Source organism: Cynocephalus volans, chromosome 1 (assembly GCF_027409185.1).
Source record: "Cynocephalus volans isolate mCynVol1 chromosome 1, mCynVol1.pri, whole genome shotgun sequence".
NCBI classification, from domain to species: domain Eukaryota; kingdom Metazoa; phylum Chordata; class Mammalia; order Dermoptera; family Cynocephalidae; genus Cynocephalus; species Cynocephalus volans.
In genome coordinates, this window is record NC_084460.1 from 187,740,160 (window position 1) to 187,754,154 (window position 13,995).

The window sequence follows — 13,995 nt, forward strand, 5'->3', positions numbered from 1 at the left end:
GCAATACTGTGGGAAGGAGATTCTTTCCTGGGGAAGTGTTTCAAGGCTGAGGAAGGCTGACATAAAAAAAAAACCCAACGTTATCCCAGGAGAGGACAGTCACGTATCACTTCACTTCAAACCCCTGGAAAGTAAAATAACTGCTTCCCAAATCCAGCCAGCCCCAGAGTCCCAAGTAGGGATCAAGAGCTCTGAGAGCATTCATAAAACTAGAGACAACCGAGGAGACAGTCACCAAATGCCGTCACTTTGGCTTGCATTACTTTGATAGGACGCCTCCATCACCCATTAATACTGCATGCACTCCTTCGTCCCTGGTCCCTGCATCCTCATGCATCTGTTTACCCACAAACCCGAACTATCTCTTTTAAAATGAAAGGCTCAGGAATACTCACACTAGGTGGAGTCAGGAGTTTCAAGTACAAACCTTAATTAGAGTTGATTTTTTAAAAAATGTCCCTTATGGTTTTAATTATTAGAGAGAGCAAATGTCTCTCATAATTAACTTATACATCACATAGCCCCTCTATTAATGCCCTTAATAAATTCCATGTGCTCTTTGCCAGGGTTATATTCTTCTGAGAGCTGTCTGAATGTCTTTTGAACCCCTCAAGACTGGACGCCGAGGAATATAAATAATCATTTCTTTTAAAACTACACTTCCTCTACAACCTTAAATTTGAATTGTGAATATATGAATGTAATAGCTCTGGAATAATTATGCAGATTTAAGGGGAATATCAATTTGTGTTATATCAAGGGACCCAACTTTCTTTGTGTGGCTGGGGATTTGTTAAAGCTGGGGATATAGTTTGGGGAAAATGTGATTTACAGTTAAAGTCATCTAAAAATCAATACAGCTGAAGATATCTGACATAAGAGTCCCTTGCAGAGCCAGATGTAATTCTAGAACTGCAAAGACAGGAATAAAAGTCAAGTCTTGAGTAGAAGTAGCTGGAAGTTGCAGTGAGAAGGGAAGCTTGGCTTCTATGTCCCCACTGTTTGAGATGGGCTTGCTTGTTTTTCAAAACAGCCAACATAATTCAGCGGGAGGAGGTGAAAAGATTTTTCTCCTCCTTGTTGCAGTAGAAATCGATGGACTTAAGCTAGTGTAATTGTCCCCCCTGCGTTTCGTACATGAAATAAAATAACCCTAATGGCTTGCATCACTGAACGCATTTCTGCGGTCCTGTGTCTATGGCTAAACAAGAATTAATTAGATAGTCCGCAGAGAGCAGACGGGGGCGGGGCAGGATGGCAACGGGGTGGACTCGGCGCCCTGATTTCGGTTCCTGATACCAACTTACTAGGTGCACCGACGGGACCCCCGGGGAGGTGAGCGCGCAGCTCTTCGCACCGTCTTGTCTGTATTACGGACAAGCGTGGGGCCAAGCCCAGGCTCCAGCCAGCTGCGGGCATCGCCTCCCCAGCGGGTGACGGAGGGCACGAAATGGGAGAACCGAGGCTCGGGCCCCCCATGTCCCCCTGGATTTCTAGGGAAAATTCTCCAAAGCTCTCGCTTCCTAGCCTGCCTCCCCCAACCCTTAACCCTCCCAGCCTCCCCACCCAGGCCTCTTCAAAATCATTCGGGGACCGCCGTGGGGACGAAGGAGGATGGGCAGGAATGGGCTGGGGTCAGCTCACGGGAAATGCCTCGACGAGCGCCAGACCCGCGTGGGCTGCAGGGAGGCCAGAGATGTCCTGGCGCGGGGAGGCGCAGGCTCGTCCACTCGCTGCGGGGCTCGCGGCTCTTCGGGGATCCAATACTCTCCTCTCGGGCCCCCGAGTCACCTCCGCCAGCCTCCGCCGCTGCGGGGCGAGGGGACACCCGCGGGTCCCCTAGCGCGCGGGGCCAGGGGGCTACTTCGGGCCCTCGCTGCCCCTTTAAGGGTTCCCGAAACTTTCCCCCCTGATAGCAGAGGAGCCTCGTCACATCCGTTGGCCGCGGCCACCGGGGCGCGTTCCGAGGAAATTCGGGACTCGAGTTTCCCGGGGTAGAGGCGCGGCCCGAGGCAAGAGCGGCTGGGCAGGGCCGGCACAGGTGGACCCCGGCCGCCCCCGCGCCTCGCATTGACCTTGGCCGCGGGGGAGGGGCCGGGCCCCTGCGGGGCAGCCACCGCCCGCCAGAGGGGGCAGCGGCGAAGAACTTGCTCAACTTGGCGGCGCGGGCTGGGGCGGCTCCGGCGCCTTCGCCTCTGCCTCCGCCTCCTGGGGCCTCCGCCTCCTGCGAGCCTCGTCCGCCCATCCTCCCCCGCCGCCGCCGGCCGGGTGCGCGCCGCCCTGCCCCGCAGCCCCGCAGCCCCGCGCGCCCGCCGAGTGGCTCAGCCGCCGCCGCAGGACGGGCCGGGCTGGGCGCCCCCGGGGTCCCCGCCGCGGGCATGGGCGCGCTGGCCCGGGCGCTGCTGCTGCCGCTGCTGGCCCAATGGCTCCTGAGCGCGGCCCCGGCGCTGGCTCCGGCGCCCTTCACGTTGCCCCTCAGGGTGGCCTCGGCCACCAGCCGCGGGACTTCGCCCACCCCCGGGCCCGGGGCCCCCGCCGCGCCCGGCGCCGACGGCCTAGCGCTCGCCCTGGAACCCGCCGGGGGCACCGCCAACTTCTTGGCCATGGTGGACAACCTGCAGGGGGACTCTGGCCGCGGCTACTACCTGGAGATGCTGATCGGGACCCCACCTCAGAAGGTAGGTCGGTAGGAGCTCGCTCTCTGGTCCTCCCGGACCTGGCGACCCTCCCTTGCCCCCGGCTTCAGCCACGGGCTGGTGGGGCCTCCCAGAGATGTCTCCGTGCGGTTTAGTGTCGCCCCCAAAGCAGTAGCTGTCCCCGGAGAGAAGATCGGGGAACGCCGAGGGGCTCGGGTGGGCTGGGGAGTCGGGGCGCGCGTGCCTGGAAAGCGGAGGGAAGGCGGTCCCCGCCCGGGGCGCAGCTGAGGGGTGTGCCCAAGTGTTTCAGAACTTGTGAGCTCCCCTTCCGTGTGGCCGGCAGCGAGAGGAGACCTGCAACTTGCCGCTAACGTGATTTCCTTCTTGCGAGCTACACTTCCTTCGCGCAAGACGGTGCAGTGGGCCTTGGGCGAAATGCTGTGATTACGGGGGGAAATCACCTTGTGTTAACCGCACCCCCTCCCATGCTGTCTCATTGCTAAAGAGGCTCCTGGACAGCATCCAACGGCGCAGTACCCTTTTAAAAGGATTTATGCATGAGCTCAGCTAAAAGCAACCCCGTTCCAAGTGGCTCGCTTGCTGCTGGAGGAGGGACCAGGGTTTCCTCTGCTCCCGCTTTCCTCTCTCTGAGGTGGTTCGTCAGCTTCCTCTTCGGTCGCCAGCCCCTCTGCACGAGCGATGCATCCACTCGCCTGTGTGGACAGTGTACAGTCAAGCTGCGGGGGAAAAAACTGGACTGAGCCCAGCTTCCGGGGACCAAGTGGTCTCCCCATGACAAAACAAAACTAAAATCAAACAGCCTTCTTTTTCTCTTACTCTGAGGTTCATTTATGAACACTTTTTGTAGCAAGAAACAAATGTTCCCAGTCTCGGTAATCTTGAAAGAAAGAAGAAGAAAAAAAAAAAAAAATCCCAGGAGTTGATCTGGTCCCCCTCCTTTCCAACTGCTTAATCTAAGTGTGATCTGGGGTCACATTTTCTCATCAATTGACTACACCGTATGAAGATACTTTATTTTTAACATTGTCACTTGGGTTTTAATTCAGCTGTGACTCCCCCATAAATAGAACATACTCATGATTTTTGTATAATTCTAATTAAATTATTCAAGACTTTAAGAGAAAAGACGTGCCATGCTAACTCTTTTAAAAAAGGAAACTGCCGAAAAACTTCTATAGTTATTTAATTACTTTAAAAAAAAAAAAAAACTTCCAAAGCACATTCTGCTCAAAACTTTGATTCTGCTTGCTTTTCATCTTGGTGGTGAGAATCCACGTGAGTGATCTTGGCTGTCCACAAGGGTAGATGGTCGCTGGAGGGCAGGCGGAAGGAATGAAATCATGGTCAGCTGAGGGAGCTTAGCTGGACCATAAGATGTTGGTCCTGGTCAAGCCACCACGTGAAAACATGTGCCTTGTGTAAGAACGTCGTAAATTTTGTTTTTCACAAGATTTCAGAAGACATTGTGGAAGAAACTCTTTTGGTGGCCTATGGATAATCTTTTGGAACAGGCCGCTAAATGACTTCCCATTTGGAATGTGTGCCTTGATTTAAAAAAAAAAGAAAGAAAAAAAAAGCTCATGTGTTTTTTGAGTGGAAGGAAATTTTCTCTACTAAAAGTAGATTTTGGCAGTTTGAGTGGCTGTAATAAAAGGATCCCGATGCCCTTATTCCAGAGGAAAGGGGGAGGGGGAAAAGGCCACAGGAAAGACTAAAAAAATACTTCTCTTGGACTCTCAAAAAATAAATAAAGCTTTCATAAATAATATTTTGCCTTTGTTAATTAATTCAATGACCTTTACTTTAAAATGATGAAGTTTAATTAATTTAATTAACAGGAATGTATTGAGTACTTATGCTTATATCTTTACCATAGTCAAGGAAATAATTCATTCAAAGTTATTTCTCAGTTAAAGATTAGCATGTTTCCAGAGAGGGCTGTTTTTTTGCAAAAAACAGATTTAACTTTTACATTTGATGGGTAAGATGCTTTATAACAAAATCCACGTGTGCATACAGCCTTTCCAAATGCCCACCGTAAACTCAGGTGCTGGTGACTAGCTCATTAGGATTCACTTCTTGCCTGCCTTTCCCTGAAATGTCTCTGTCCACCAGCAGGGTGTCTGCAGCAGGCCACAGAGGGCAGTGATGGGGTGACTTATGGACCCGGAATGAGTTTTCCTGCTCTGTCAATGGTCAGGAGTCAGGCATTTATTCTCTGCTGATTCTCTGAAGCTTAAAATAAAAATTGCTTAGGTGGAGAGAAAAAATGGAATTGTAAATTGAAGCAATAAATAACCAAGAATTTTTCAAGAATTAAGTAATAGTCATAGATAGTGATTGAGGGGTGTGTGCATGACAAGCACTGTGTTGTGTGCTTTAGGTGTGCTTTTCCTGAGGATCCTCCCAACCACCCCCACGCGCCACCCCCATTGCCCCTTCTTATACGCATTTGGGGGGTGGGAAAACCGAAGACTGGAGAAGCTGCATGACTCACCAGGGCAACAGGGCAGGAAAGAGGGGGAGCCAGAAATGGAATCCAGGGAGCTGCGTTCCTGAACCAGGTTCTGAACCACTGGGCAGATAATCTCTCCTTTCCCCTCACCTTCTGATTTCTTTTCTTTGGTTTTGGCTTCAAACTATCCTTTCCAGCCAGAGATCCCCTGAACCTTACATCCCAGATGCTAGGGGCTTTATATATGACTGCAACTGGGCTCCTCCCCATCCCTTGCCGCTCCCGCATCTCCTCCTCCTTTTAGGGCAGTGCTTCGTGAACAAGATGGATATTTGGATCCAGGTATGCATGGGAGAGAAACTGAGAGGAGGTTTGACAGGAACCAGAGCAGATCCTCCCTCGTCTATGGCCTATGGGAGAGCCAACTGTTGGAGGTGTGCTTGTCCCCTGAATGCTTTAATCAGAAATCGGGGGTCCATTGTTCTGCCCCATCTCTGCAAGGAGTTCCCGGCATCTGCCCAGAAGCCAATGTGAGCACCGCAGGACCCTGCACTGGCAGGCAGGACCACGTTGGCATGGAGATGAGCACCGGGTTTGTGCAGGATCCCATTATATGACTTCTTTCTAACAGTAGAGAACCAGCATCTGCTTGAACTGTGCAATTTGGTCTTATTAATAATAATAACGATGTTCTAAAGTGATTATAATTACAGTAATTTCCATTATTTAAAAAAAAAAAGACTTTCATGCTAACATCATAAATCCAACCGAAGATAGGAAAAGGTCTGCAGCTGTATACCTTGTAGTGGCTTCAGAAGTGCTTTTGGGGTTTCTTTTGAAAGATTTTCTGTCATCTCCACTAATATGGATAAAACAGACAGCAAAACTATTTTCATATTTAAACACCTGAATGTAGAGAGCTAACAAATTATCTTGGCGAATCACATTTTAATCATGATACTTTTGTTTGATTATCAGCCTCTTAGTACACAATTATTTGGAAGACTGTGGATTGAGAATATGTACCAAGCATATACAATTTAAGCGTTTGTATTTTTTCAAAATAAGCCATCCAGGGCCCCCAAATTACATTAAGTGGACTGTAGGTGAGACTGGAAAAAGGAAGGTAATGGCCAACAAGAAGAAATTTGGTGGAACTCCTAAGGACAATGAAAAAAGAAAAGATTACTGAGGTTGAGGGAGCGAGGAAGTCCAAGCGAGCTTGCCACTGGCTTCTTGGAGGGAAAGGCGGCAGCTCCTGGGTTGTAGAGAAGGAATTCATCAAAGGCTCCACTGCTGTGAAGGGCTGTGGAGGGCAGGCAAAGGAATCCACTCAAAACAACATGGGGGGACAAAAGTCTAAGAATACTTAATCGTAGTGTTAGCAGTGAACCTTTTTATCTTGCCTATTGGGTGTTGGGCACTGTGCTAAGCATTTTTCACAACTCACCTCATTTAATACTCATGACATCCTGTGAAGTGTGCTCAATTATTTGACTGAATTTTTAGATGGGGAAACTGAGGCTCAGAGAGGCTGAGTAATTTGTCCAAGGCCACCCTAGTGAGGGCAGAGCAGAGACATCAGTCCAGGTCTGCCCAGTTCCAAAGTCTGCCTGCTTCCCCACTGCTCCTTATGTGCTGTGATGGTAGCCACGGTAACTCTTCTGAAAGAATCACCTTCATTTTTCTGTGAATGGCTTGGTGTAGTGGGAAGCATCTGGACTGATTATGTGTCCTGGTGCTGTAGTGTTACGCATGTGACCGTGGGCAAGTGACGAACCTGCCTGTGCATTCCTTTCCTCTCCAGATGATGATCTTTTAAGTTCTGTATGAGTTTCCCAAGTCTGCCCTCACAAAGTAGCACAAACTGGGTGGTTTCAAACAGTAGAAATGTATTCTCTGACAGTTCTGGAGGCCAGATGTCCAAAATCAAGGTGTTGGCAGGAACCTGCTCCTTCCGAAGGCTCTAGGGGAGGTCCTTTCTTGCCTCTTAGGATCTGGTGGTGGCCAACACTCCCTGGCCCATAGCAGCATCACTCCAGTCTCCGCCTCCATCTCCACATGACATTCTTCCCTCTGTGAGTGTCTCTGTGTTCAAATTCTTCTCTTCTTATAAGGACACCAGTCGTTGGATTAGAGACCACCCTAATCCAGCCTGACTTCCTAACTTCATTGCATCTGCAAAGACTCACTAAGGCCACATTCACAGGTACCAGGGGTTAGGACTTGAGCATGTATTTTTTTCAGAGATGCGATATAACCCACAACAAGTTCATTCTAAGTTTATCATCCTATGGATATTTTTTTCTTTTATTCTACAGTATCTTTTAATTATCAATAATTTCAATTTGGAACCTAGATGTAGTTCTCATAGAAGACCATAAGCACGTGACGGCTTTGGTGGTGTGTTACTATGGAGGCTGCAGAAAGAGCAGGCACTGGGGGATTTGGCAGAGGGGAGGGGAGGCTTTCTGCTCTTTTCTGTATGGCTGTATTGGTCCACACTAGACAGTAATTGCTTAAAAATGTTTAAATGTCTTTTGTGGTGTTGCTCTCATTCCAGAATTGCTGGAATCAGTGTGTAGAATTGGAGAAATCCATCCACCTTGTGCAAGCTCAGATCAACCATGTTTAAATACTAATGAGTATCAAATACTCCCACTGGGAACAACACAGATTAGGAAGCTTGTGTATTTCATGTTTTAAAGACTTTGCAGGGCATCCCTCACCCCCTTATTAATCGGGATATATTTAATGAGAAAGAGACACTCCCTCCCTCAGTTCGTCTTCCCGCCATGCCGTGCCCATCCCTCTCTCGACTTCTGTCTGTTTTCCTTTGCTGTAGGCAGGTTGGCTTAGCCTCTTCTTGGCTGCACATCCTTCCTGTTCCTCCTGCAATGGTTGCCGACCCCTTCTAACAAAAAACCAGAAGGGAAAGAATAAGGTTAGCTATTCCAGTTCGTGATTTCTCCTGTGTGGTAGTGGCTCATGGCTGTGTTGGACCCGGGAGGAGAAATGTACATGTGGTGTTTTTCCCCTTCCCCACTGTATCTGACAGCGTGCCTTAGGATTCACATCTAGGCCACTGAATAGAGCAGGTCAAGCCTTTGACCCCAGGATTTAGGATCCACTTAGGCTGGGGTGGGGGTGGGGGGCTGGTGACTGCTGCCTCCTGCGTCACCCCCATGCAGTGTGCAGCAGGAACTGGGTAGTGGTCCTGGATGCCAGTGAGCCAGGCACTTCTACCTTTGACCAAAGAGTCTCCATTTATGGCTAACGATGGGCCTTCTGCTTCTTTTGGCTCCCTTACTGTCCTTTCAGGTCACTCTGCTCTGCCAACCCAGCCTTGGCTAGACATTGGGGCTCATTGTACCTTAGTGACAACAGATACTACCTGGAAAACAGAACACACCTGTGAGACAGGTGGGTGGCCCATCTTGGCTTCTGTAACTTCTCTGGGCGTGAATATGTATTTATGGGTGGAATTTGAGTAAGGGTGTGTGTCACATATTCAGGTCTAGTTCTCCCTGCAGAGTGAGACTCTGTGCATGAGGCATGACTGCACTGGCCGTTCCTTGGCTCCCCTTCATTCTGTCCTGGCCCAGATGTACCCTTTGCCTATTGCTACTCAATAAAAAATGGTTACTTTTTGCTCTTAGAATTCTCAAAAGAGGAAAAAATACTCATGGAGGGCTGACATAACCCCATTAAGGAAACAAAACTAGTAGGTTTGTGTTTGAGTTAATGCTTGCTATCCAACACAGGTCTTGGGTTGGATGTTTTCAGATTTTTATTATACAGCACATCATATACCTGTACCTGGAAAAACACAATCTCAGCGCTGCCCTTTTAGGAAGACGAAGAGGACTGTCTGGAGAGAGGGTGGGTGATGCCTGGGGCCAGCTTCATCATTCCAGGGAGCCATCAAGGGCAGTGGGAAGGCGCTCTCCTTCCATTTCACACTAGACTGAGAGTGGCAGGGGTGGATTTATTCCCGGCCTGCTAAGCACAGCCTCGTGCTGCAACTGCAGATCACAGCCCCTTCCAAAACCAGCGACCAAGAAGTAGCCTTGTTCGCGGCAGACAGGAGACTGGTTCAGTATGTCAGCAGTGCAGACCCCTGCCAAGAAGCCAAGGAAAGCACCTCAAAGCTCCCCCTCTGAAGGTCATGCATGGTGGGGTGAAAGGTGAAAAGTAGTAAATCAAAAAGGTTTCCAGGTATCGGTGACATCAGAGAAAACGTGGTCTGACTCATTTTCGAGGTGAGGACCTGTTGCTGGGAAGCTGCTTCTTAGGGAAGATGGGCGTGGATTCCAGAAGCCTTGGAGGAGCATCCAAACCCTTTCCACTACATCATGCTGTCTCCTGAGGACTTTCATAGGCTTGTTTCCAATTGGAAAAGCCACTAGGAAGCAGGCAGAATGTGGTTTGCACAGTGATTGGGGCATTCAGTGCTTGGGGTGCTGATCCCAGATGTGCTACTTGCCAAAAGCTGGGTATTGGAGAGCAAGTCATTTAAGCTTAGTTTCCTCCTCTCTATATTAGGGAATTTGACCAGGAGACCTGAGATCCCTCCTAGCAACTCTAGCACTCAATGATTTTAATCTGCTTTACTCAAGAGAACTTCAGATAGCTCTGATTGTTCATCCTCAGACCAGGGCTGCTTCAGCTTTATCCAGGTGTGTCACCTGGGGCTCTGTTAACAAGCTGAATCTGATTCAGTGCTGGGCTGAGGAGAGGGCAGCGGCTGCTGGCTCTCAGGCCACATTTGGAGTCACTGCTTCTGCAAACCAGATGGCTGTGGGAAGACTAAGAATTCTTGCAGAGCTGGTTAAAAATACAGATTCCCGGGACCTAGTCCTGAGAATCTGCATTTCATCATACCCCGCAATTCCCGTTGAAGTAGCCAGCTCGACCCCAGTCCTTGGGCGCTATTTGGAGGCCACCAGAGAGGGCGGATCCTCCTCTGCTCAGTGGTTTGCTATGCAGAGTGGGTATATTGTTTTATCTTCAAAAATACTGTCGTTTGGTTAAGTGTTTCTTTCTCCTTGCCCATTTAGATAATCTCTACCTCAGGCAGATTGTGCTCCAGAAGCTTCCTTGTATTGGGCAGCTGGGAAACGTGGAGTGTGTCTTTTGCAGCGATCAAGTTCTAGAGCAGTGGTACTCAAAGTCTCGGTGCTGAAGGCGTACTTTTGAAATTTCTGTCATGGAGCAATACTTTGTAAATCAAGAAAAATGAAAAAGACATATAAGATACAGGTGCTGTTCTTTTAATTATCAGTTTTTCAGCAGACATCCCATCTCTGCACTGAACTCAAGTTTCCCGAGGTTTCTGCTCACGTTCTGTGGTTACCTCATGGCCATGTGTTATGGCAGGCGCAGGTGGGTAGACCCTAGTAGTGCACTTGCTCCACAGAGCCTGCAGCCTGTGCAAACGAGGAGTTGTCACTAATGGTTCCAGTAACAACTTTGCTTTGCGGCCTTCTCCTTTTAATGAGACAGTGGTTATTTTTACTAAGGCAAAAAGGAAATGTAATGTTATTGGGATTTATTTTTGTCTCTGGAGTAATCCTGCCTGGGGAGTATTGAGGCCTGTATATCCCAGAATGTACAGCTCTCTTTTCAGTTAGGTGTTCTCGGGCTGGAGAACATCTGACTGTGTCACCAGTGCCTTATAACTCACAAGTGAGAAGGCCACTTAGGTGGGACACCACCAGGAAGTTGAAAATCAACAGAGAGTGGCTGAGAGGGGAGAGGATCTAACCTGCCAAAATAGACATTCTAAAACTCTGTGTCCTTCAATAAGGCAGGCCTTCCCTCAGCGCTGACTTACACCTAATTTCAATAGGCTCTTTGCCTCAATTCCCCATGCCATAGCCTCCTGAAGATTAGAAATGGAAGTGAAACAGTTGGTGGCAGTTACATGAACGAGCCTTTTGGACGGGCAAGCAAGGTGTTTGCCCTCTCAATGTCTCTACTGCCTTCCCAAGAAAGGGTAAAGATAAAACAACACGCACTCATGGTTCAGGTGAGAATCACTGAGAGAAAGCACGTTAGAACCTGAGCCCAGCAGCAAGCACCTGGTAAGTATTCTGTACATTTTAGCTCAGAAAAAGAGGCAAATTCTAGCTGCTAGTAAACAGAGGGGGAAGGCAAGTGAAACAAAACAGAAACAGAAACTAGATGCCTTACAGACCCAGCTGTGTGTCTCGAAGGATTTGAAGCCTCTTCTCTCCTCCTAAAGCCCGCGCTTCTGGGCCCACCATGCTGCTTCCCAGCCCTTTAAGAGGGTGGTGGGAACTCCACAGCTCTGCCCCAGGGGTGGCAAATAGTTCTAACTCAGTGGTTCCCAAGCTGGGGTGATTGTGTGTTCCCCTGGGGACATTTAGCATTATCTGGAGATATTTGGGGTCGTCACAGTTGGGTGGTGCTACCACCATCTAATAGGTGGAAACCAGGGATGCCACTCAACATCCTGCAATACACAGAATGGCCCCACAACAAAGGATGATCTGCCCCAAATGGCAACAGTACCAAAGGTGGAAACTCGACATGTCAGGTTGGGAGGCCTGGGAGCAGCTGCACAGAGCAGTGAGGGGTTGTCCAGGAGAAGAGTGTGCTGTGGGCACATGTGGGAGTGGCAGGACGCTGACACCCGTCATCCTCCTGATCTTTATGGCCCTCTCTTGTTCCTGGTGTTATGTGGTTCTTCCTACCAGATGCAGTAAGGCATTAGAATTAAAACACTTATAGCTGGAATGATTGGGGATTAAAGAGGAGAAAGAATTTTGAACTAGACTCAAAGGGTGAGCATGCTTTCATTCCTTTATTCAGCATATTTATTAAGCACCTACTGTATGCCAGGCCCTGTTTTAAGTTCTGGGATGTAACAGTCAACTAGACAAAGGTGGTCCTTGCTTTTACAGATCCTCTGTTCTTGTTAGGAAGACGGATTATAAAGGAAGTAAAGAGAATTTTAGATAAGTACTGTGAGACAGTACAACCTGGTCATGGGTAAAAGCAGATTGCTTTAGAAAGGGCGGTTAGGAAGACCTGTCTGGGGAGTGCAATTTGAGCTGAGACCAGCATGATGGGAAGGACCCAGCCCTGAGAAGTTCCAGGATGAAGCCAGAGAGGGAAGACCACATCTAGAAGGGCATGCGGCGTGAGTGCACGTGTGCAAGGGGAGTTGGCTGATACACCTGTCTCAGGAGCAAGGCCTCTTCCATCTGTCCTAAAAGTGTGCTTTGGGGTTAGGTTCTATTAGAACAAGTCCTTACAAAGAGTGTGAAAATACTATATCACAAGCATACAGGCAATGCGTGTGTAGGGAGTGAGGCGTTGGGGTGGAGGGTAGTTAAGTATGGTTGGCCAGGAGAGCTTCTGAATTAAAAAGGAAAATTAAACTCAGAGTGCCCAGGGGGTGTGGGGTGGAGGAGATTGCTTAGACTGTTGTGTGTGGTTTTCAACACTGTCCTCACTTGGGTTCCCCCAGAAGTGGACCTGAAACAAGGATTTAAGAGTGGGTGGTTTATTGGGAAGTGGTTCCAGGAGTCATGGGTAAGAGAGTGTGTGTGAGGGAGAAGGTTGCAGGTTTGGGCCACGGGCTGAATCTCCCCAGGGACCCCTGAGAGATAATGTCACATAGACCCAGCTGTCCCAGCTAAGGGTCAAGACAGCCACGCATTTATCACTATCTCCTGCCAGTCATGGGCCGAGGGTGGCTTCCAGGGGGTTAACTCTTCAGTATTTGGGGTGCCACAGCTGATCAGAGAAACTGGTCTGCAGAGGCACAGGTGCTTGCATCTGGGGCTTCATGGTCAGGTGCACAGGAATGGTGGGGCCAGCACCGTCTGCTCTAGCCACCACATCCCTCGTGCCTACAGCCGTGGCTGGCATGGCTTAGACTAAAATCTGAGGATGAAAGAACGAATATGCTCTACCACTGGAAATATTTGAGAGCATCATTTTGGCCCAGGAATCTCAAAGTGGAGTTTTAAAACTCTCCTTTAAAATCCTCGCCTGCTCACATGGTCTTGAGTGTAATGCAGAAAAGCCACCGTGAGTCATCTGGAATGTGCCTCTCACTGCTGGGCTGTGCTTTGAGCTTTTGTGGAGGATGAAGATGGGATGTGTGGGGACTGAGCAAGAGAAATGGTTGGGGGCAAAAGGACATTATGTTTGAGGTTAAAAACTACCACAAAACCCCTTTGAAATCTAGTGTTCTGAGCATAAAGCCTTTAAAATGGCTAGTGCCTTGCGTTGCTGAATAGCAGCACAGCAGAGGTTACAAAAGGACACTTACACATCACCCATAACTAAGTTTACCAAAGTGTAGCTCCCATAGCTTTGTATGTGTAAGAATATGTTATGTAATAGTCAGGTTATATTCCACGTAACATCGATTCTTAAGTATACACAAATTTTAAAATATATCTCATACTTCTATTTTGTATCATCCTCTGATTAGTAAATATATGTACATTTTGGCTCAACCCTGTAGTATGCAGAGGCGACGTCTGTTGTTCCACTTCTTGCTCCCTCCATCCAAATAGGAGAGACTCCAGTGCTGATTGGGCTGGTCTGTTTGCAAGCACATGCTGGGCTGCATTTGTAGAGGGTGGAGTCACCAAGTCACCATGCGCCCACCATGATCCTCATCTTCCCCTCCATGTCTGAGCTGGTGCTTCACTTGGGGCCTGCTCACCTCTGTCTCTATAGACACACACCTCTTTATCCTGGGTTTGTGAACTATGAGGATGGCTGGAGAACTGAAAAATCCCAGTATTTGTGCTCAGACCTAGGAAGAGGCAGGGGCCTGCTAACCCTCAAATTTAAGTCTCAGGCTCCAACCCAACTTCCACAGGGCTCCTCAGGGGG

The 13,995-nt window shown here is 48.9% G+C and overlaps 1 protein-coding gene across 3 annotated transcripts in view; it reads left to right on the plus strand.

Moving 5' to 3' along the window:
• Positions 1-2,342: 2,342 nt before the first annotated feature.
• The window catches only part of BACE2 (beta-secretase 2), an 80,474-nt gene continuing 68,821 nt past the window's right edge, over positions 2,343-13,995 (plus strand). For all 3 annotated transcript variants that reach the window (XM_063096730.1, XM_063096745.1, XM_063096736.1), the window contains exon 1: positions 2,343-2,678. In XM_063096730.1, coding sequence (XP_062952800.1) covers positions 2,379-2,678 — 300 coding nt within the window. In that variant the 5' untranslated portion in view covers positions 2,343-2,378. The remainder of the gene's footprint in view (positions 2,679-13,995) is intronic.